This window comes from Paralichthys olivaceus, chromosome 22 (genome assembly GCF_024713975.1).
Source record: "Paralichthys olivaceus isolate ysfri-2021 chromosome 22, ASM2471397v2, whole genome shotgun sequence".
Taxonomy (NCBI): domain Eukaryota; kingdom Metazoa; phylum Chordata; class Actinopteri; order Pleuronectiformes; family Paralichthyidae; genus Paralichthys; species Paralichthys olivaceus.
The window spans coordinates 10,342,315-10,363,583 of NC_091114.1; the positions used below are offsets into that span (position 1 = coordinate 10,342,315).

Consider the following 21,269-nt stretch of genomic DNA (forward strand, 5'->3'; position numbering starts at 1 on the left):
TTTATTACTCTACATTATTACGTTTTCTGTAAAATGAGACATTTAATTTAAAAATCAAGCTCTTTTTTCATATTAAGGACTTAAAACAATTCAAATTACTTTGCTTACCCTTACTTGTTTAGCTACTTACTTGTGTTATTTACTTAATGTAACTCATATATGGTTTCTTTCCTCTCTCTGGACTTCAAATTGCCCAACAAACAGCTAGTTTGGGTAAAAATAAGTTCTGATGTGTCAGTATTCTTTCCTTGGTAGTTTGCAGTGTCAGATCTTTTACTTACAGATGTGAGACAATGATCTGATAAAAGGTCTATGACATAATTACAGCACTTTAATTTACTCCTGTAATCCTCTGGTCACAACTGTCACACCACTCTGGTGAAACACCAGGGGTGCTACCGAGTGTAGAAGGGATGTTTTGCATCTAAGACACATGTCCAAGTGTTTAATCTCTATCGTCCAAACAGAGCGGTGACTCAAAGTAGTACCCCCCCACAGTTCACATTAATATATTGATGTGTATTGTAGCCTCTATGTTGTGTGATGAAGCCTACACATAATGTCACAGTCACATACACATTGTTGCCAATTAAATACATTCATGATATTGTGTATTTTCTGCATTACTTGGATGCATAGCAGGATTGGGATGGATAATACACAACCCTTACCATGGTTTCCTCTTGTCTGGTTCAGTATTGACAATGCAATGTACAAGGTGCAAAATCTGAAAGGAAAATAATGGCTGATATACACATTAAGATGTCATTATCAAACCATTATGACCAAGACATGTAACTGAGACTTGATATTTTACCTTTTAACCATAGACTTAAAAAAAAGGAAAACACAAATACAACCACATATATAGAACTTGAGAAGTTAAAGGAAAAAAATATAAATAAGAAATTCTGCATTGTTTATTCTGTAAAATAAAAGTTTCTTATTTCGGCACCTGGCGGCAAACATGCTGAACCTTTAAGAGGTGATTATGAAGTGAACATGACTGCAGCAGAAGAATATTTCACTCACACTCATGTCATTTCTGAAAAAACAAATGTTCTGTACTGGATGATGAAACATGACTCCTGAAGTCTCTCCTCCAAGAGCAGATTACATTGATTTGTGGCGTCTTCTGTGCAGAACGGATTACTCGCACTCACACAGCCTTTTGACTGGTACTAATTTATCATATGTTCATAATGTGCTGAGGATCCACTATCATCACATCTCTATCAGCAGCACCAGTGAAGACTCGACGAGCATGACGCTACCGGGGCTGCACAACTGAGCATGTTCCCCTTCAACGTTTCTCAGAATTAGGCCAAGACAGGATTTTGGAGTTATCATTGGGGCCAGTTCCTCAGTCTAGAGCTGGAGTCAGATTGTTAATGCACAATAGTGTTACAGACAAAACAGAAAAATGCATAAACATGCATTTTCTATCTCTTCAATGAGCAGCCTGGCTGGCAGGGCTTGTAGCAACAAAGAACAGCGCTGATATTCAAAAACACAAAGCAGATTAAACATAGATAGCAAACAGTCTTGTAGGGCACTTGTAGGAGACGGCAATATCTTTACTATCTTTTGAAATGCCTGAAAGAAAAACAAGTTTCCTACCGGGAATCTAGAATAGAGATTTATTATGATTTGATCAGATGTGATGGATAGCATGTAACTCCTGTCACCTGGTTTATGCAGTACTTTTTTCTTGCATGTTTCTTCCATGTTCTCGATTTCACTCAACACCAAACTCCCCCTGCTGTGACATCCGCTCTGGTGTGTGCAGAGCAAAGGCTGCTATGATAGTTTCCTTCCCACCATAGCTTGATATAGAATACAGAATAGAGAATCCTGGGGGAGAAATGATAAAACTATTGCAACAGTGAGATGTGTGGACAGCTGTCAGGTGCAACTGCCTCCCAGGATGGCTAGCTCATTATCGTCTCATGAAACAGAGGGACAAGGCTACAGAACGAGGAGTGCTAGCAAGGCTGTATCTCATTTGCTTGTCTCTGCTGAGGCCCAAAACATTTCCCACCCCCTGGCAGCTTCAGATAATTTGGAAATACACACTGCATGGATAAATAAATAGTTGAGTGATACTTTTGGCTAAATATCCATCTGCCACTGAATTGCTGCCTGGCTCATTTCTACTTTTGTGGATACTAAAAAAGCAAATGATTTCATGTAAAAGAAAAGTTTATAGTAAAGTTCTGTGTTTGTCGACAGTGTTTAGACCTGAATAAGTTTGAGGCTGTTCCCACCGAAGGCCATCTGGTGAGCAAAGCACTGGAGCTTCTGAAGAACGACACGTACTGGGCCAGTGTCGTCTTTGAAAACCTGCAGCCCAACTCCAGCCAGCCCCCTCCTTATGTCAAATACAAAATCCGCATGGACGTTGATGAAGTAGAGCGCACCAACAAAGTAAAGGAAAGGTATGTGGACACAGCTCGGAAGCACGTACGGGACTTTAATCACAGAAATGAAAATGATACATTTACTTTATGCAATGTAGGAGTATTTGGATATTTTGGGAAAGGTCCTTAGTTGTTTTCTGCAAAGATTAAAAGAAGGCTCATGTTTGCACACTTAATATTCGGGTATTGCCAGGAGAGGTAAATTAGCTTAGCACAAAACTGATGAGGAGGAAATTTCCATCCTAGCTCTCTCCCCGAAGGTATCCTGTCAATCATTAAACTACTTCCTGTGCCTCTGGCTCCATTTTTGCCACAAAAGTAATTTTCATCTTCTCGTCTAATCCAAAATATATTTGCTGGAAGGATGCATTCAATACATGTGCAGTGGATTGGTGTCCATTTATTCTGAGCATGTGCTCTACAAATCAGATCAAAACGGCAACATCCCTCCCAGAAGTAAAAGCCCGGTTTTGTCTCTTATTCTTGTTTTGATATAAAGATAAATTGAAGAGCATCAATTCCAGTGTCCATTTTCATAATTGCACTCAGTACCCAGTGGAGCGCAGAGATTGTTTGCACACACAGAACAAATGTCTGGGTACATAGATGTCCTTATACAGCCTCATGTAGACCCTTACATCATTCAGATTTAGTGGAGCCTTATGGACCTTTTAACACTGGCTTACCTCTTGGCAAGAAAGGCAATGAACTCAAATAGTTAAACATACAGGTTATGTCTCATATTTATTTATTACCTTTTCAATGTGTAGTCATGACACCGAAAATTATGTTATTTATACAGGAGATGAGATTATGTTAACTGGGTTCTGCTGGCCACCATAGTATATATTATATATTATACAACTTATAAGAAAAGTCATGATGCTCAACAGTATTTCTGACTCATTTTCTTGTGAGTAGTCTTTGCCTCTGACTCTCTCTGGTTGTAGTTTCTTTGCCCTTTGCTAAGACAGATCGCAATGTGTCTGCTTTTAATAAGGTTATGGTCTCCTGGGGCCCGGGACAATTCCTTTAACGACCTGCGCTATATATGGGGAGGCTTCGCCTACCTGCAGGATATGATGGACCATGGCATTATACAAGTGCAAACGTCAAAGACCCAACCCCTCGGAGTTTTTGCCCAGCAGATGCCATACCCCTGTTTCGTGGATGACGTGTGAGTAAAAAAGCTTTTATCTCTCAACCTTGTGATTCGAGGAAGACGGTTACACAGCAATAAAATTCTCCTCACTCTGGAGGGTTGCCACTCGCTACCACCTGAACGTAGAGTCATGTTCGTATTAATCATTTACACCTTTATGATTTCCCGGCGGAAACTTCAAGATGCTCCCTCTTATTTATCATACATACTCTTTCTTTAATATCCGTGTTCCTCTTGTTGCTGATCACAGATGAAACTACTAACATGGCGAACTCCTCTCGATGTCACTGCAAGAGTCAATAATAAATGAAACTCCTAATAAATTAAATCATGAATTTAGGGTCAGTGAGGGGGAAAACAGAAATGTAGACAGGAAGGAAAAGTCGGCAAAAAATATTGATTTTAGTCAAACCACAGGAAATCCCTGAATAGTTGATGGATGCTGAATTATTAAATCAACCAACACAAGTCTCTTCCTTCTTTATATTTCCCAGGCATTTTATTTTAACAAAGTGTGCGTACCCTATTCCAGATCGCTCAGAGCTCCACTCACAGCTCCATCACATGTAAAGATTGATAGCAGCACTCCATTTGTGTTGCGCGTGTATCCACTGATAGCGCTCACTTTCTATCACTGTCTATCATCTATCTAGGGACGCAGATGATGCGGTATCACTCCGAATCTACCGAAGCCAAGATTTCCTCAGAGTCTGGGAAATTACTCGCATCCACACAGCATTACGATCTCTGTTAATAAAGCAAAGGCCCAGCGATGCCATCAAGAGGAAAGATAATTACCAGGGAGATTTAAGTCCAACAACACAATGCGCCCCCTTCTTTAGTAGACACAAAATATTCACACTCCCATGGGAAACGCAGTTCCAACGATTAGGGATGTAATTTGAAAAATATGTTGTGCTTTGGGCACCACAAAGTTTACAGTACAGTAATCTTCAGGGAGTGCTTGGATCAACATGTTTAAAGAGGCCGAAGCAAATAGGAGAATGGAAATAAGGACATTATATTGAAGATGCATGTAGGGCTGCTAATATCTACAATTATCCCATTGAAGCATGTGTTGAATAATAGTAATGCACAATCCAGTACCGTATGATTGTCTTGGAATAAAAGGGAAAAAAAGGAAAAACTGTATTTAAAAAAAACAGCTGTTTTAATAATCATTGGGGTTTTGTATTGACTCTCTATGCAGAGCTTACTATCCCTGAACATTACATGTAGCTTCGCTGCTTTGCACTGCATTCTGTGGCTGCTGGTTTTTACTGGATACACAAAGTAGCTCTAATTAAAGGGAAGTTCCACTAACTACTGCGCCCAGCGGAGATATTCATCTGACAGGAATCGTGTCATTTCAAATTAGCTGAGGCACAAAACCCTCCACTTCATACATTAGTAGACGTGCTGCGGATGAAAGATGAGACGTCCCCAACTTCTGCTTTTTTGGGGTATTTTCTTACATGCCTGTTTTTGACTCGACTAAAAAATTAGCCCCAGACAACTTTATATGACAGCATCGAACTGCAGTATCAAAGGTGGGATGTTCCACACTCAGTATGTAACCATCTTGAAATGAAGCACCCTGATTTCTGTGTGTCGTTATTTACCTCTCATCGTTGTTTGATAATGATCTAGAATTACACGCTCATGGTGAAGATTATTTGCTGACGCCAGCCCCTGCTGCCTCAGTTCCGTCTTCGTAAAACAAAGGATTAATAATTGCAGAAGATAAATGGGAACCATAAAGCACCACAATGCCCTCAGTCCCTCCACCATTTACTCTCTCGCCTGCTGAGCCATTTGGGCATTTCTATAAATTATTAACACTTGAAAACTGCTATTTCATTCATAAATAATTGAGAGTGAAATCACACAAAGGAAGATGCGCTAAAACACAGAGAGGCATGATGGGAGAAAGAACTGGGTTGGTAATTATTTTGATCTGTGGCTGGGTTTTCTCATCCAAAAGGAAGGACAGAACATTGTGCATTGGATTGAACATGTTTGTGGGCGGTTGTATCTGAGTTTAGGGAAAGGTCCAATTTGACTTTTAAATGTCTTAATAAAAAAAACATCTATGTTTAGATACTCTCAGATGTTCCATTAATAATATAAAAGTTCACCACCTTGGTATTATGAGATGAATAATATATATGAATATAAAATCTATGGCTTGAAAGTATGTTGGTCTCATATAAATGTGGTTATAGTTCCAGTTTTACATGCTGAATTTAATTGCTTTTAGCAAAACGATGAAAGTTTATGTTTTGTGGAAGCTGGTGGGTGGCACTTTAATTTTAGGTTTGTACACATTTAAAAATGAATTTAAAATTAAATAATTTCACAGAAGCTCAGGAAAGACCTTATTATCATTTTGTTTTCTTTCTTATCTTTGCTCCTTCCTCTTTTTTCCATTTCGCCTTTTATTGGTAGCCAGAGGTTTTCCTAAAGTACAAATATTCTACTAATGCTTGATTTTTCAACATATATATCACAAACCAAAAACTGATGCATTTTTCCTAGGCGTCAGTTTTATCTTTGTTTCCCTCAATCTCACACAAACCAATATTTCAACTTTCTCTACAAACTTCAGCCAACAAGGCTTCACTGACTGCACTGACCTCGCACTCATCAACACTCCCGGCATCACAACTCCCTGAGAAACCATTTCCTCCGTCACATCCCGCATTTCCCCCTCACAACGTGCGACTGTAAGGCAGCCGACGAACCACCAGCAATCTGGCCCACTTCAACCATAGCTGACCCTGTTGGCATTTTGAATTTGAGATAACCAAACTGTATTAGCTCCCACTGTCTTTGTCTTTATTTTCACACTGTGCACAGGCCTGATATGACGGTATGGGATAAAGCTTGACCGCTGTGGGGCCTGATAGCACATAAACTGGTGCTTTATCAGCGGCCTCTGTGCCACCGCACGCTCCCGAATCAGAGGCATCTCTTGTTTGGATCCCGAGGCTGCGCTCCCCATCAATGGGTCTTTCACATTCACACGGGCTTGATGTGAGATCTGAGGCTGCTTTCAGCAATAACACAGGCCCGCAGTGGACACGAGGAATATTTAACTCAAGGATGTGAGGGCGAGACGCTTTTGTCCGGCGACAGTAGCTAATTAAACTAATGTCTGCAGTGTTTGAGAGCGAGTGAAATACTTGAGCATAATTGGGACATCTGAAGCTCATCACAAGCAAAAATCTGCGGTTGATGTTTTGTTTCATGTTTCTAGTGACATACTGTATTAATAACATCGGGGAATATTCCCTGTTTGCCTCCCTATACTTCTAAAAACCTGAAATACACAAAAATTCCAGCTTTCCTAAGATCACCAATCCTTGTTTGCGTAAGAGAACGACTGGAGTAATTGAAAGTACAGCAGAGGCAGTAGATTTATTCAAATGGCCATTATTAACTTGCTAAATGTGCAGAATGCAAAGTGTCCGTGTGTAGCCAATCAACATTTGAAGCTGAGTGAGCAATAAGAGCTGTGCATTAATGAGCGTGTTTATTCATTCATTTGATCCAGTGTGACACTTTTTAAGACCTGGCATTTCGGAGTCTCGGACAGAGGCAGGATGGCAGATGCTGCATTATTCAAACCGTCCAAGCACATTAACTCTGGAGTATTTTTAATTTAATGTGCTTTTAGTTTTGCATTTGGAATTTAAAATAATCATTGACAGGCATGCGTAGTGTACTTTTTATTCATCTTTAGACTGTGACTTGACACAGCTCATTGTATATTTGACTTGAGGTTATGCCACATCAGATGTTTTTGCTGTATGAGTAAGATAATATGTTTGGGGGAGTTGACAAAAAGTTAAGTTATCAAAAACTTGGATAATTTTTTTCATGACTGGGCTCAAAAGAAAAACTTATTTCAATCTCTCATGTAAGAAATATTCATCCCAACTAATGAGTACTTGAGTTAAATTTTAGTCTTCAAAGAGGTTTGTTGACAAAAGTCTTAAAATAAACATTATGAAAAGTAGAAGCAATTTGTATTTATTAGTAAAAGTGTAATGGTGTTAGATGAATAAATAGATATTTGTTGTTTGTGTTGTGACTAATTTCTTTTTTTTACAGAGACCAAACCTGTGTACAAAGGTTCATTTATTTGGCACCACACTCACTATAGTCTGTGAACTGGTTTAAGTTATAGTCCAGGACATCTCAGTGTATTTCCTCTCCTAAAAAAATCATCCTTCTATAAAATTTATAAAATGGCAGCAGCAGCTGAATGAACAAATAAAAAAGTAAAGATAAAACCTTTCTTTACCTCTTACAGTTCTCAACACCCCACTTTGATGTGTGTCTGTGAAGCTGCTGTACTTCCAGAAGCAAACAGACCTGAATACAGATAGATTTTATCTTTTCTTTTCTTTAGAAAAGGCTTTTACTGGAAAAAGTATTGATTTAATATTACTTAATATTACCTTTTTTTATTATTAAGTTAATGGTCATCAATTGTTCTTTAAATGCTGACACATTCACTTTGTACTTGAGCGATAACCTTTTATTTCTAGCCATGTCTCAAAATGTAGCTTTGCTTTTCAGTTTATGGAAATATACTACATTTCTAGCAGAAGCAGCTCTTTGAGCAATAATTTGTACCAGCTATTAGATAAAATTGCATAGTACATATGTTCAAAAGGAGACAGGAAGCTTTTTTTTTTTTTTTTTAGCATCGTACGCCAACCTCTGGGGAGGCTGTGCTCTACTATCTCTCGATTTACTGCGAAATGAGTCTTCCAGCTTCCCTAAATTTAGGTCAGGCTGCTAATGTAACCGGAGCCCTGTAACACGGACCCGCCCGGAGTTCTGTTACCTAAGCACCTTTGATCGATCAACCAATGTTTAATTCAAGAGCATCTGGTGGCAAGGTTGTCAGCGTCAGACACGGTGTGCATGACTGATCTCTCCCCCTCCAGTGCTAGAAGTCAGACAGAAGGAGTTAACTCGCCGAGGCTGTCAGCTGTTACACAGACGTCAGGGTAGAATCAGGAGCTGTATTAGTATTCAACTGAATGCAGAAGGGAGGTGAGCTGCGTCTGCCTTCCTCCCTCAAAAAAGGCACCAAAGCATTGGCTTCATTTGTGAAAGTGTAACGATTTGTCGATCCCTTCACATCTCCGTCAATTTCCAATTTTAAAGAAGAGATTTTATTTGTGTAATCTCATGAGGGTCTGAACTTTAAGATACTCTTCTCTCGCTGCTTTCAAGGCCCCGTTTGAAAATGATCCATCCCACGAGGGCAGGGGAAGTGTCCTCGAAAAAAAACAAGCTTCTCTCTCTCCCTCTCTCTCTCTCTCTCTCTCTCTCATTCAAGTTCTCATATAACTGAACTTCCTTCAAGGTCTCAGCGGAACAAACTTAATCTCTTTGTCGTGTTTGTAAGACAGTCCGGTACTTTCATCAGCAGTGGATTCATTCACTGAACTGTCTGAGCCAAACAATATTTTGCATAGACTGAAACTGAATACTGGTACAAGTGAAGTTTGTAAAATGTGTTTTATTTATTCACCAAAATAAAAGCTGTTGTAATTTGACTTTGAGGACAGATAAACAACTTTAAAAGACAATTATAGCAACATCATATACACCCGTTTAAAAAGGAATATAAAAAAAAAAATCAAATTACTGGTTCTGAGATAAAACTATTATGTGGCGCTAACTAGAGATGTTTTGATGCATGGAATTCATTTAAAATAAAACTGGAACTACTGGAGCAATTCATTCCATTCAAACGTACTCGAAGTGCACTTTGATCAGTTATTTATGTTAATTGCTTTGAAGAAGAACATCATTCTGCCAATTACTGCACTTTAAGTTTTGGCTCCGTCTCTACATCTGTACTGAACAGTGCTTTCCTTGCATTATCATGCGCCCAGTATTTATGTTATGCAAGCATAAGCAATATGTGAAATCTATACCGTCAAAATCTATTCGATATCCCTCCTTCATTGTCTAATAAAGGAGAGGAAGCACTTTGCTATATTGACAGCGGGGAGGGTATCGACATGGCATTTTGGTGGCATTATGAAGCCAGTTTAATATCACCTCATTGTGTTGTGACAGAATCACATCATGCATCATCTTTGGCACGAGGCGCAGCACTAAGTGGCTCGAGTGAGCTGATGCACCAAGTTTATGAAGGTTAGCTGAGTGTAAAAATGAATATGGCCAAATGGAACTGTGCTCCATTGTTACATCTTGGATTGTGTTGATTGTCCATTGTGACTGTTAACTTTTTGATATCTGCAAAATAGTTTTCTCTCTTCTTTACAAGAGCACATGCAACTTTTTGGATTGCAAGTAGGAGGATTGTTTTCCGGACTGCTGCATTAGACTGCATTAGTTTTAGTGAGTCCCTTTGCCGCTGTGCAGTCCTGACCTTTTTGATTGTTTCTCTCAACAAACAGCTTCATTCAGAGTATTGGAGGCATCCTCCCCATGTTCCTGGTGCTGGCCTTCATGTACTCCGTGTGCATGAGCATCAAAAGCCTGGTGCTGGAGAAGGAGCTGCGGCTCAAGGAGGTGCTTCGAGCCGTTGGCATTCAAAACGGCGCCCTCTGGACCTCAAGGTTCACAGAGAACATTGTTCTGCTCGCAGTTCCCTGTTTGCTCATAAGTATCATGGTTAAGGTCAGTAGAGAAGAGTCGCTGGATTGAAAGTATCAGAACACAAAGCATCAACTTGATAATATATTGTTAAATTGTATGCAAATGTTAAATTGTCATATATGTTTTCAGCTGCATTATATGGTGAAGAAAACCCAAGAAATACTAACACAATAATTACCACTGGCATACTTTTGTATTCAGTGTGTTTAAGTGTTAAACATATTTTTCATAAAAACTATACTGATAATTTTACAAATCGAAATAAACAGTTAAATATCAAAAGCAGCACGAAAAGGAAAAATAAGCATCTTACCAAATGCATTTGAGCAAATAATCTTTTGCCTCTGTGTCATTCAGGTCAGATAAGTGTTCATGCTTTGTGTGTTGATGTTTTCACTGATCATAACCAGTTAATGATGCCCTCATCAAATCATTAGTCCTGATTCTTCAAATCATTACTCCTGAGCTAATTTATTGAGCATGCAGCCAATTAAATCAAATTAAAGTCACAGCCGTAATATTTTTTTTATTTCATGAAATTGCATCACCTCTTCCTCTGTGCCCCGCACGTCAGGAGGGCTTATGTAATGTCATTTGGAAAAATTATATTCAGCCACTGGAATATTCCGTTAAGCTATCTCATATTCACTGAGGGGCCCGAGTGTGTGGTTTAAAATACTTTTTACAATCCTGAAGTTCATGTTTTTTTAATACTCGCAATGTTATGGCAATCACATACAAATAATATATTTGGCTGTTGTTTTCTGTGCTCAGACTGGTTTTGAACTATAGACCACCTGCCAAAGGATTTTATTCAGATTTATATTCCAGATCTATTCTTCCAGATATATAATGTGCATGGGATTTAATTCTCGTGTTTTATCTGTTGACATGATCTTCTGCTTAATGATCGATTAGGATAGAAGCACGTAACACTGTTATCACAAAATGGAGACCCCTCATGACACATTATATTCTTCACCTTTAGATGAAGCACATCCTTGAAAGACTCCTTGTTCTCTGGGCGTTGCTAATAAAGCAGAAGAACAAGGATGGTTGATTGAGATCGGCCAAATCAATTCTAGCTGATAATTTGAAAATGTGGCTGGTAAATAAAATCTGATATTTGAACAGCTGGGTGAAATGTAATTTCCCATCAGCCTAATGTGTTTGCGAGCCATCAACAATTTGTAAACATTAATAACAATAAATTGAGTTAGTGCTGTGCCTTGGTGGAGCGACTGCAAGCACAATGAGCATTCAAATCACAGGCCCGTTCTAAATGATAATTTCACAGCCATTTTCAGCACATTAATAATCATAATAGCAAATCAAATGCTAATTATCACAAGGCTGTATCTGGATTAGGTGTGACAACAACCTGTTTTGTCCTCTGCACCTGAGTCCTCTGTCGATTTACACATGTTCCCTCTTCCATTATGGAGCAGTTAATGCATTCATTATGTGGCAGCCAGGCTGATATGTTTGCACTGTTCACACACTTGGCTCCGTCTCAATTCCCCTGAATCCAGGTGTTTGACGAGATCTTCTTGATATAAAAAACCCCAAACAAACAGATCAGTGATGATCAATACCCGTCACATCAGCTTCCAAACAGAACGTCCTTGTTTTGACAACATGAAACCACCTCCCAAATGTTTTGTCGTGTTAGCTGTCGTCATTAAAATTTGATTAATCTGTTGTGCAACACGACACCGAGAAAATAACGCACGTGCCAGTGGCAGAGACAACCTTCACAGTTCGGAGACAGCTATTGACATGTCATCAATCATATATTCACAGGACTAAACATAAATAAAATGTCTGAGACTGAGATGGAAAAGAGCAACATAGTATAGCAAGTACTGCCATTTAGACTTTAGTAAATGTCAGAGTTGATTATATTCATTTATGTTTTATTTGTTAAGGTAATCATGCATACATCACAATAAGACTGTTTATCAATAGACGGTGCACTCGGCGGGGTCAAGGGGTCACTTGAAACTGATGAGAAATAACACCTGACCATGCAGTTTGCAGCTCAGAGTATTTTAGCCTCTTTCAGCTCCTTGTTTTGATTTTATGACCACTCTCTCACTGTTTTGGTTCGATCCCGTCAGACCCTCTTGCAGCAGAATGGTTTCCTTCAGCTAAGAAGACACGCTGATGGACGCACCCTGGAACAAACTGCAGACACACCACACACAGCGTTTAGCAGCTCAAGAGCCACACATTTGCTTCTACTTTAGAAGTGGTAACCAAAGCATTTTTTAAATGGAGAGTGGAAGCTGGAGTTAGATTTATCAGCCAGCCATAGATACTTGAATGCTACTGTCGCTAAAATGTTCCCCTTATCCCGCTTATAAGTTGATAAGATGGCCGCGTGTGTGTTTAGAGCTTGTTTCTGCAAATGGGGTCATGGTCTTATCTGGTACGGCTCCCTCCATCCTTCAGGTTCCTCCGCTCTCTGGCTCGCTCGCTTCCCTTATACATGACGTTAGCCTGGATCTACTCCGTGGCCATGATCGTTAAGAGTATCGTTGGTGAGAAAGAGGCGAGGATCAAGGAGACAGTGAGGATCATGGGCCTGAGGAGTGCCATCTATTGGCTGAGCTGGGCAGTGTCCAGTGTGCTTCTGCTGGCTGTCAGCGCCATCCTCCTCGCCCTTATACTAAAGGTGATTTCAAAGTGATTAAACAGTGATTCAAGGAGACCCGGCACTAGTTTTGGAGAGTTTTTGCCATCAAGTCTCTCCAATGAGACTTTTGCTGAAAGTCAAAGTTGTCAATCTGAAGTGAAATAGATGATTTTACTTGATACTAACACTGTTGTACTTGAGAAAGTAAATTTATGGTTTCAGTGATGAACATTCATACAAAGTGTATTCTTTAATCATAACTGCATCCATCACAAAAGCACCATGATCCGAACTGGCTCTTCGACCTGGGCTCCTGGAAGACGTCATGGTGTCATGTGGGAGACTGGATGGATTCACGGGTTGCTCTCCAAAATTAGAGAAGGGTCCTCTTTCAAACAGGCAGAGTAAAAAGGTGACACATTTAACGACTGTTTCAATTGTGGTATTTAAAATCACATCATGGGAAAAATGTTCAGGGCATCCAGTAATGAGTCACCTTTTACTCTGCCTTAACAAATCAGCCATAAGAATCAAACTGTCTGATCTTTCCTGCTCGCTTGATATTTAATCATTGCTGTGTGTTTTTGGGATGTATATACTGTAGATGCTTGCATTTCTTTCTCTCCTCCATCTTTCATTTGTTTCTTCTGCCACAGTACGGGAAAGTGCTGCAGTACAGCGACCCCTCGGTAATCTTCGTCTTCCTGCTGGTGTTCTGTTTGGCCACCATCACTCAGTGCTTCTTCATTAGCGTCTTCTTCTCTAAGGCCAACTTAGCGGCGGCGTGCGGCGGCCTCATCTACTTTGTCCTCTATCTGCCGCACATCCTCTGCTACGCCTGGAGGGACGTCATGGGTTTCCGGGCCAAGGTTGCTGTGGTGAGTCTGTCTCCGGCGCTGACACGTTTTTTTATTTTTAATGTCTTTGCCCCGCTGTTATCATTCATGAGGACTGGCTGAGGTTTGTGTTATATTCCGAGGTTATGTTTTCGCCACTGTAATCACACTTTGGCAATCATTAGACATTTGTTCCTGATCCTTTCCTGGTTGTTATGAAGGGAAGTAAATTCACAGAGTCATTAATATCTGTCATAGATTCGTCTTTATCGTCTCCTGATAAATAATGTGTGAAGTGGGTGCCTCCAAGATGGATCGAGGGTCCGGTGAAATTTAAATTGCAACAGGAGAGCATGACGGAATTGTTTTAAAATATTCATGCCGTCACATGCTCTGACATATTTTGGCACTAGCTTGTGCAGTTTTTTTAGAACTGGACAAATGACAGAAACATGAAAGATTTTATTTACATAAAAGAAGAGACTAGACAGACGCACACTAAGGAAGTCAGGGATTTTCTGCTATCCTCTAAGGGATAAAGATAAATAGTGCACCATTGCTCAACTTTCAGCATAGCCTTTCTCCGTGACCTTTATGGCGGTGCTGGTATCATTTGTCCTCAAGCTGTCCTCTCTGCAGACAAAGACACAAAAAATTTTGAAACTTCACTGCCGTTTGTGCGAGTGCATCCTCCCAGAATTTAAATCAGGTCATGTTTTCTTCTTCTCCTTTTTTTTTATTTTGTCTCGACGGTGCAGTAAAAGGTTTGTGTGGGCAGGAAAAAAACAATCTCATGCTTCTTAGTTATCAAATTAAAAAAGTAGTCATGTGCACCGTACAGAAGTCACTTTGTAAATGTTGCTTTTCGCAAACATATCTTGTGAAATCTCCTGTAAGGAAACTTCTCGCTGCATTTCATTTCACAGACTGCATGCAGGTTAGGTAGGTGCTTTGCATGTAAGGCTCTGCAAACCTCATTTAATCCCTACACAAAGTGCCATTGCGAGTTTCTCTTCCCAGCTCTGAGATTTTTCTCCTCTGCTCCAACTAGATGGATAGTCCTCTAGCCCTCTAATTAGCATGAGCAATGTTCCTCTGACCAAACCACTATCCAGTTCATCCCCACACTTTATCAGAGATGTGTGTGTGCAGAGGACTCTCTCTCTCTCTCTCTCCCTCTCTCTTTCTCTTTCTCTCTCTCTCTCTCCTTGCTCAGATGAAGCCACTTCGTGCCGTGGAATACAAATTCTTCCCCACATCGTCCTTGATAATGAAGTCTTTAATCGGAACAGAATTTGAAAAGATCACCTAAATTTATATGAACAGTTTTTGATTGCAGCTCGGTGCCAAAGGAGAGCTTCCGGCAGCGTATCAGAGGGCCACTATTAGACAGGGCACAGTCACAATCCAACTTCCCATCTCCTGCGCTTTGACTGCTTTCTCTCCTCTTTGAGCTCGAGCTTTTAAAGAGTTGAAACAAGAGAGAGTTCCTTTATGTTCTGGAAAACCAGAAAAATTCAATTAATCTCAGCCCTGGAAACGTCATGAGGAGAAAATCATCATTCCTGCAAAATAATGTAAAACTTATCAGATTTTAGGTAATTAATTTCTGCTTTTGTAGCAACTGGGAAGTGATTTACACATATGCATTTGTTTAGACTCAATGCATCTTACTGCAATTTAAATAGAGCTAACTAACTGTTGTTTTTGAGATTCCTCAAAAACAAACACAAAGGATAAAAGGGAGGAGAGAGGATTAATTCACAACAAATGTCCTCTATCCCCTGATTACGAATTACCAATCTATTGCTCTAGCTGCCCCTTTGTTTTTCAGCATCCAGTTAATTCTAAGAAATACTGCTCAAACAGCAAGGAAAGCACTATAATGTTTTAAAAAGGAAACATTTTTTTCAGACCCTCTCACCCGTGTTCTCAAAAAGATGATTTCTTGGAACTCTGATTACTCCTTCTACCAACGGTGTTTGTTGAGGGGTGGCTGAACCTGCAGTGTTCAATAGAGGAGGTTTGTCTTCCTCCCGACTCGTTGCCCTTTTCTGCAACACTAAAGGAAAGGCTCCTGCCGTTCTGTCTGCCATTCATACTGAGGTCAAGCATGGGTGCGCGCCAGCCCTGCTGTCACCTCTCCTCTTCTGATGATTGCCTGGCAGTAGACGGGCAGTGGAAGATGACCCAGGACGTTGAATGCAGTGCGAGTAGCCAGGTTAGAGGTTCATCACCACTGAGGAGCTTCTCTCCCCGGTAAACGCAGCAGTGGGTGGACCTATCCACGACGATTCGTCTCTGGCGCTTCTGCAACCGCTGCTGCCGGAGCGAAAATGCTGTGAGCAAATGAGGCATGGTAAAACAGCTGGCAGCCAACATGGCAAGGCAGAGTGACATGCCGCTGCAGATGATGTCTCGTGGGCAACGCATCATTTGCAGTTTCCTACTGTATGAAAGAGCCAACAAATCTTCATTTTGCAGCACATACATTTTTTTGGTCTCCATCTTTGTTTTCATCAAGATGGGAAGTCCTCAGAGATGCCAGCGCAGTAGTTGGACCAGCTGACATCTGTGCATGGATCTCAGTAGACTGTATATGTTCACCAATTAATGCCAAAGACTAAAACCCATTCTTTTACTTCCTGAAAACTGACAAATGCTGTATCTTGCAGTATTAAGGAAAGTAGGGGGGGGAAATAACTCCAGATCCACATCAAAATGTGATTCTTCCTTTTCTGGCTCCTGTTCCGGTCATTTTGGTGCAAATGGATTCAGTGACATTTGCTTAATCACACTTTTCATTCAACAGATGAGGACATTTAAAGGACTTTCATCCCTGTATGTCAGTTGTGCAGCCTGTAGTTCTTTTTATGTTGTCGCTTGTTTCAATCATTCAGTCTTCATGTTCGTTTAAACTGGTGAACCAAAGACAATGTTCCTCTTTGGTCCGGGAAAAAGTTCTGTTCTATTTTGCAACTAAAGGCAGCTGGAAACAAATTAAACAAAGTCCACCAACCTCAAAAGTTCAGTAATTACAACTTGCTATCTTGTTTGTTTAAACTTTGTTAAAACTGTGCAGTGTAAAAATACCAATTCATTTCATATTCAGCCACTTATTTCTTGGCCAAGACCAGATGCCAGGCAAACTGCAGGGTTTAGAATAAAGAAAGTTTAATTTTTTAAATGAGTGTATTTCCAAAAATGCAACAAACTCCTTTAACTGTCGATGTTTTTTCTTGCACTTCTTTCATTCCCAGAGTTTATTGTCATGTGTGGCCTTCGGCTACGGCTGTGAGAGCTTCTCAAAGTACGAGGAGCAAGGCATCGGTATTCAGTGGCACAACATCAACAAGAGTCCAGAGGAGGGCGAACGCTACACGTTCTTACTGTCCATCATCATGATGCTCTTTGATTCTGCTGTATACTGGATCCTCACCTGGTACATTGAGAATGTTTTCCCAGGTAGTCATTCACTCAACTTCCTTAATCGCCTCTGAAAAGAGGAACATTTACAGATGTGGTGCTGTATTTACTGTTCTTCCATGTACAGTAGCCAGTTGCTGTGATCCTAACAGGCTCGGCCGGATGCTTTTCCTCATATATTCTAATTAAAAGAAGACAGGAGTTGTGTCGGGGAAACCTACACTGTGAAATTCCGTATTACCTCCAGCCAAGCCATCGTTGAAATGCTAATCATGTTCTTCACGCTCGTTCCCAGGCCAATATGGAATCCCTAAGCCATGGTACTTCCCTTTCACTGCATCTTACTGGTGTGGCAGAGCCTCAGTGACTCATGTTGACCCCGGGTTTTTGAAAGACTACAACGTACATCATGGTAAAAACTCATATAACTTGTATTATTATGTGTTGGTAAGAATTACTCACAAGTATTATAGGGAATATAGTTCTAATAAGAGGTGTAAGTTAATTGGGATGGGTCGCAAACAAGCAGTAGCCTCTAATTTGTCACATCGGGACATAATAAAGTTTACTTTGAAGGTAAAAGGGGAATTTCAAGAAATAACAAAACAGTGACCAATTAATTTTGGAGTCAGCTCAAGTTGGTTATTGAGCAGGAATGCATTAATTTTCCTTTTTGACTATAGGACATGGAAAAGTAATATTTTGTGTTTGTTAACCATATGATGCCAAGCAATCTCATTGTATTGCAGTATTCGCAGCCTCATTACATATTACCAAGCATGATTTTGTTGTTATTTTTTAATAGTATGTATTTCTGCATTTTAATTTGGCTTTGTGTCTTTAAAAAGGCTTTTTAATGTTAGATCAACTTAATAACATGCTTTTGTATGGATTTCTCTGTTTGTTTCTGTGCTTCTCTAAAGAATATCTGGAGAAAACGCCGTCCAACATGAAGGCAGGGGTCTCAGTCCGCAATCTTGTCAAAATCTACAAAACAGGAAAGAAGCTGGCCGTAGACGGACTAACTGTGGACTTCTATGAGAATCAGATCACATCTTTCCTCGGCCACAACGGAGCTGGAAAAACAACCACAATGTGAGTCACATTATCTCTTTCCCCCCATGCTCTGCCACTGGGCTCAGTGTTCATGTAATTTCACAGGGTGCAACTAATCTAACTTGTACACAATGCTGACTGCACGGCCGCTACATCAATTCAGTGGTCACTGCTCTCAGAAGAGTGACATCTTCTGAGAGGACATTTATCACACGGAGTCAGCCGCTGCGTTGATAGCGGGAGTTATCTAATTGCTGTTTAAAAAATTGTGGAAAGGTTGGAAGGGGTTTTGGGATGACAGCAAATAAATGAAACGCAGTGGCCCAGAAAGAATGAGCGAGAGAGGAAGAGAGGAAGGGAGAGCAAGTGATGCAAGACTAAGGGCTGAAGGGAAGGCGTCCGCTCTGAGCCTCTGTAACGAAACAGAACGGAGCACAATAACAGAAAGGACACAGGAAGGACTGTCACACACTGACGCTCTGTGTGAATGCATTTCTACGGAGACACCAGAGCATCTTATCTATCTGTGACATTCACTGATACAACTGGGGTTGAACACAAACCAGTTCTGCTTTTATCCTTTGCTCTGTTACAGTCTTTTGTAAGGTCTGCTCAGGCTCGTCTGTAATTAACACATCATTAATGACCTGATACAAGTTAATGGAGATGGACAGTGTGCAGACTGTCAATGTGGACAGTCAATGCTCCAGTTTGTTTGATAAAGTAATGTGTTAGACAGCTGGTTCAATTCCTCTATTATGAAAATTAAATTAGGATTATATTATTATAGTGTTGGTGAAATTGGACAATACATCTATTGACTTGTATGTTTAAATGAAGCTGGGAATAAATTTAATTCACTGTCATCTTCTACAAACCGCTTCTCAGTGGTAGGGATCTTTTCCTCATGATTGTAGAGATTATGTATTAAAAATCAAAAACACAAATTAAAGATATGATATGGAACAATGTCTAAACATGTTAAGTTGTATATTCATTTTGGCTGAAAGGAAAAAAAAACACATTACCAGTTACCAAACCACTGTTTGTGTGGGTCACTCATAATAATCACCATTATTCATTTGCAGCATAACGTAAAAAAAAGTTGTTATACATGACCTTATCCATGAACATGAGTTGCATCAGACAGCTCCCATGATCCCACGCTGCTTCATGACATCATCAAGGTCTTTTGTCATTATTCAAATTGAAAGACCCCCGAGTCTCACATCTCCATGCTTCAGTTTGTAATCAGGATATTGTGTCTTTTATTTCCCTGCAGGTCAATTCTGACAGGACTGTTCCCGCCCACATCAGGCACAGCTCTCATCAATGGATATGACATCCTCACTGACATGGACAGAATCAGGAAGTATTTGGGAATGTGCCCACAGCACAACGTCTTATTCAATGAGTGAGTGAATTAAGCAGATAACCATCCGTCTATGTTCTCAGCCGGCCATTAGTGTAATCATGGTTTGCCTCTGGTTTATTAAAAGAGGAGAAGAAAGGGAGGAAAAATCATTAAAGAGAAATTTAGTCACATGTGTAACGAGGGCTCGGTCTCAGCTTATTTTCCACATCAACACATCATTATCCCTTTGCCTTTTTATGATAAAAAATAAAATGTCCCCTAAATCTCTGCTAATAGCGTCATTCCCAGCTATGGCAGTGTTTTAAATTCACCCTACGAGTCCCCTCTTTTCTCTCCCTGCACAAACTGACTCCTGCAACTTGACACAAGTCCTACATCATCATTATGGCTCAGCACCTGCAAATTACTTTCATTAATATTAATCCCAGACAGTCGAAGCACCTATATTAAATAGAGTTAAAATATTCATGCAAACACTGAGGTAGACATTACAGCATATTACTTCAGCTCACAAAAAGTGCAGTGGATCATCTCGCAAAGTGCTTCCAACGTGACGCTTTGGATAATTCAAACAGCTGCATATGAAGAAGTGGCGCGTGCTGCCCTCCGCGGTCACTCGGGGCCTCCTCACACGTCACTCAAACAATATTATTTTCACCTTTTCCAGGCTGACAGTGGAGGAGCACATCTACTTCTACGCTCGGCTGAAAGGACACAGCCGTGATGAGGTGAAAATTGAGATGGACCAGATGATTAAGGACGTTGGTTTACCACATAAGAGGAAGGAACTCGCTAAGAACCTGTCAGGTGTGTCTGCGTGTTTGTTGACACCTTTTTGAATCTTGTGTATCTCAGAAGGTCTGAATGAAATTATGCAGAGATGTAAATTATGTTTTTGATGTCTGCATCAGTCTGTGTGCTCGGTGCATTCATTTCCCCCAGGGACGATATATCATCTTTAAATTATCTTTTCTATTCAGGATAAAGCTGCTCTGTTACACCGCTCCTATGCCGGCACATGTACAAGCAGCAGCCTCTGCATACACATGCACTGTACCTGTGTGTCACAGGCTGTAATTCATTGTCTGGGAGGCATGAGCAGGTCCTGTTTGATGAATTGTCCCCAGTCATGGATTGCTTGTGAGCAAAATCACTGAAATATGACTTTCAAGGTTGATCTATTTCCATTTCCACTACATTAACACTACATTGGATGCATTTTGAAGAGCTCACTATGAGTGGATGGCAGCCTGCGCACAAAAGGCGGTGAAACATTGGGGAGGAACTTCTCAACACATTTATTCCATAATCAGCTTCCAATAGCTTCTCCAATAGCTTCCAGGTTCAGTTCACAGAACCCTGAACCTGCACTACCACTGCTGCACAAAGAGCTTTTCACCTGTTTAAGATCAGTGAAGCTCAAGTCAGTACACAGAAGCCTGAGCTGGAGAGTCAGTTGCTGAGAATGCACTGTTGTCGTGATCGATTACAGACCGCCGGCTACCTCTTTATTTGTAATATTGAATGTATCACGTGTCCAATTTGCATTGGACACTGCATTTCTCTGGCTTTTAACAATACAAATGCCAAGTATGAATGGTTCTCAAGCTATGTGAGTCACAGACAGAGATTTCTCATTTTATTAGATAGATAAAAGCACATTTTCAAGATGCAATATATCACAAAGTTACCGCAGCTGATA

General features: G+C 40.3%; 1 protein-coding gene across 5 annotated transcripts in view; it reads left to right on the top strand.

Annotated features, from left to right (window-relative positions):
* LOC109634879 (phospholipid-transporting ATPase ABCA1) overlaps positions 1-21,269 on the top strand; it is a 162,965-nt gene that overhangs the window by 53,403 nt on the left and 88,293 nt on the right. For 4 of the 5 annotated variants that reach the window (XM_020095670.2, XM_020095668.2, XM_020095673.2 and 1 more), the window contains 9 exons: positions 2,233-2,438; positions 3,421-3,597; positions 12,691-12,913; positions 13,531-13,752; positions 16,971-17,175; positions 17,432-17,548; positions 18,060-18,231; positions 19,475-19,606; positions 20,235-20,374. In XM_020095670.2, coding sequence (XP_019951229.2) covers positions 2,233-2,438; positions 3,421-3,597; positions 12,691-12,913; positions 13,531-13,752; positions 16,971-17,175; positions 17,432-17,548; positions 18,060-18,231; positions 19,475-19,606; positions 20,235-20,374 — 1,594 coding nt within the window. Of the gene's footprint in view, positions 1-2,232; positions 2,439-3,420; positions 3,598-10,034; positions 10,258-12,690; positions 12,914-13,530; positions 13,753-16,970; positions 17,176-17,431; positions 17,549-18,059; positions 18,232-19,474; positions 19,607-20,234; positions 20,375-21,269 lie in introns of all 5 variants that reach the window. The other variant, XM_020095672.2, reaches the window with a different exon arrangement.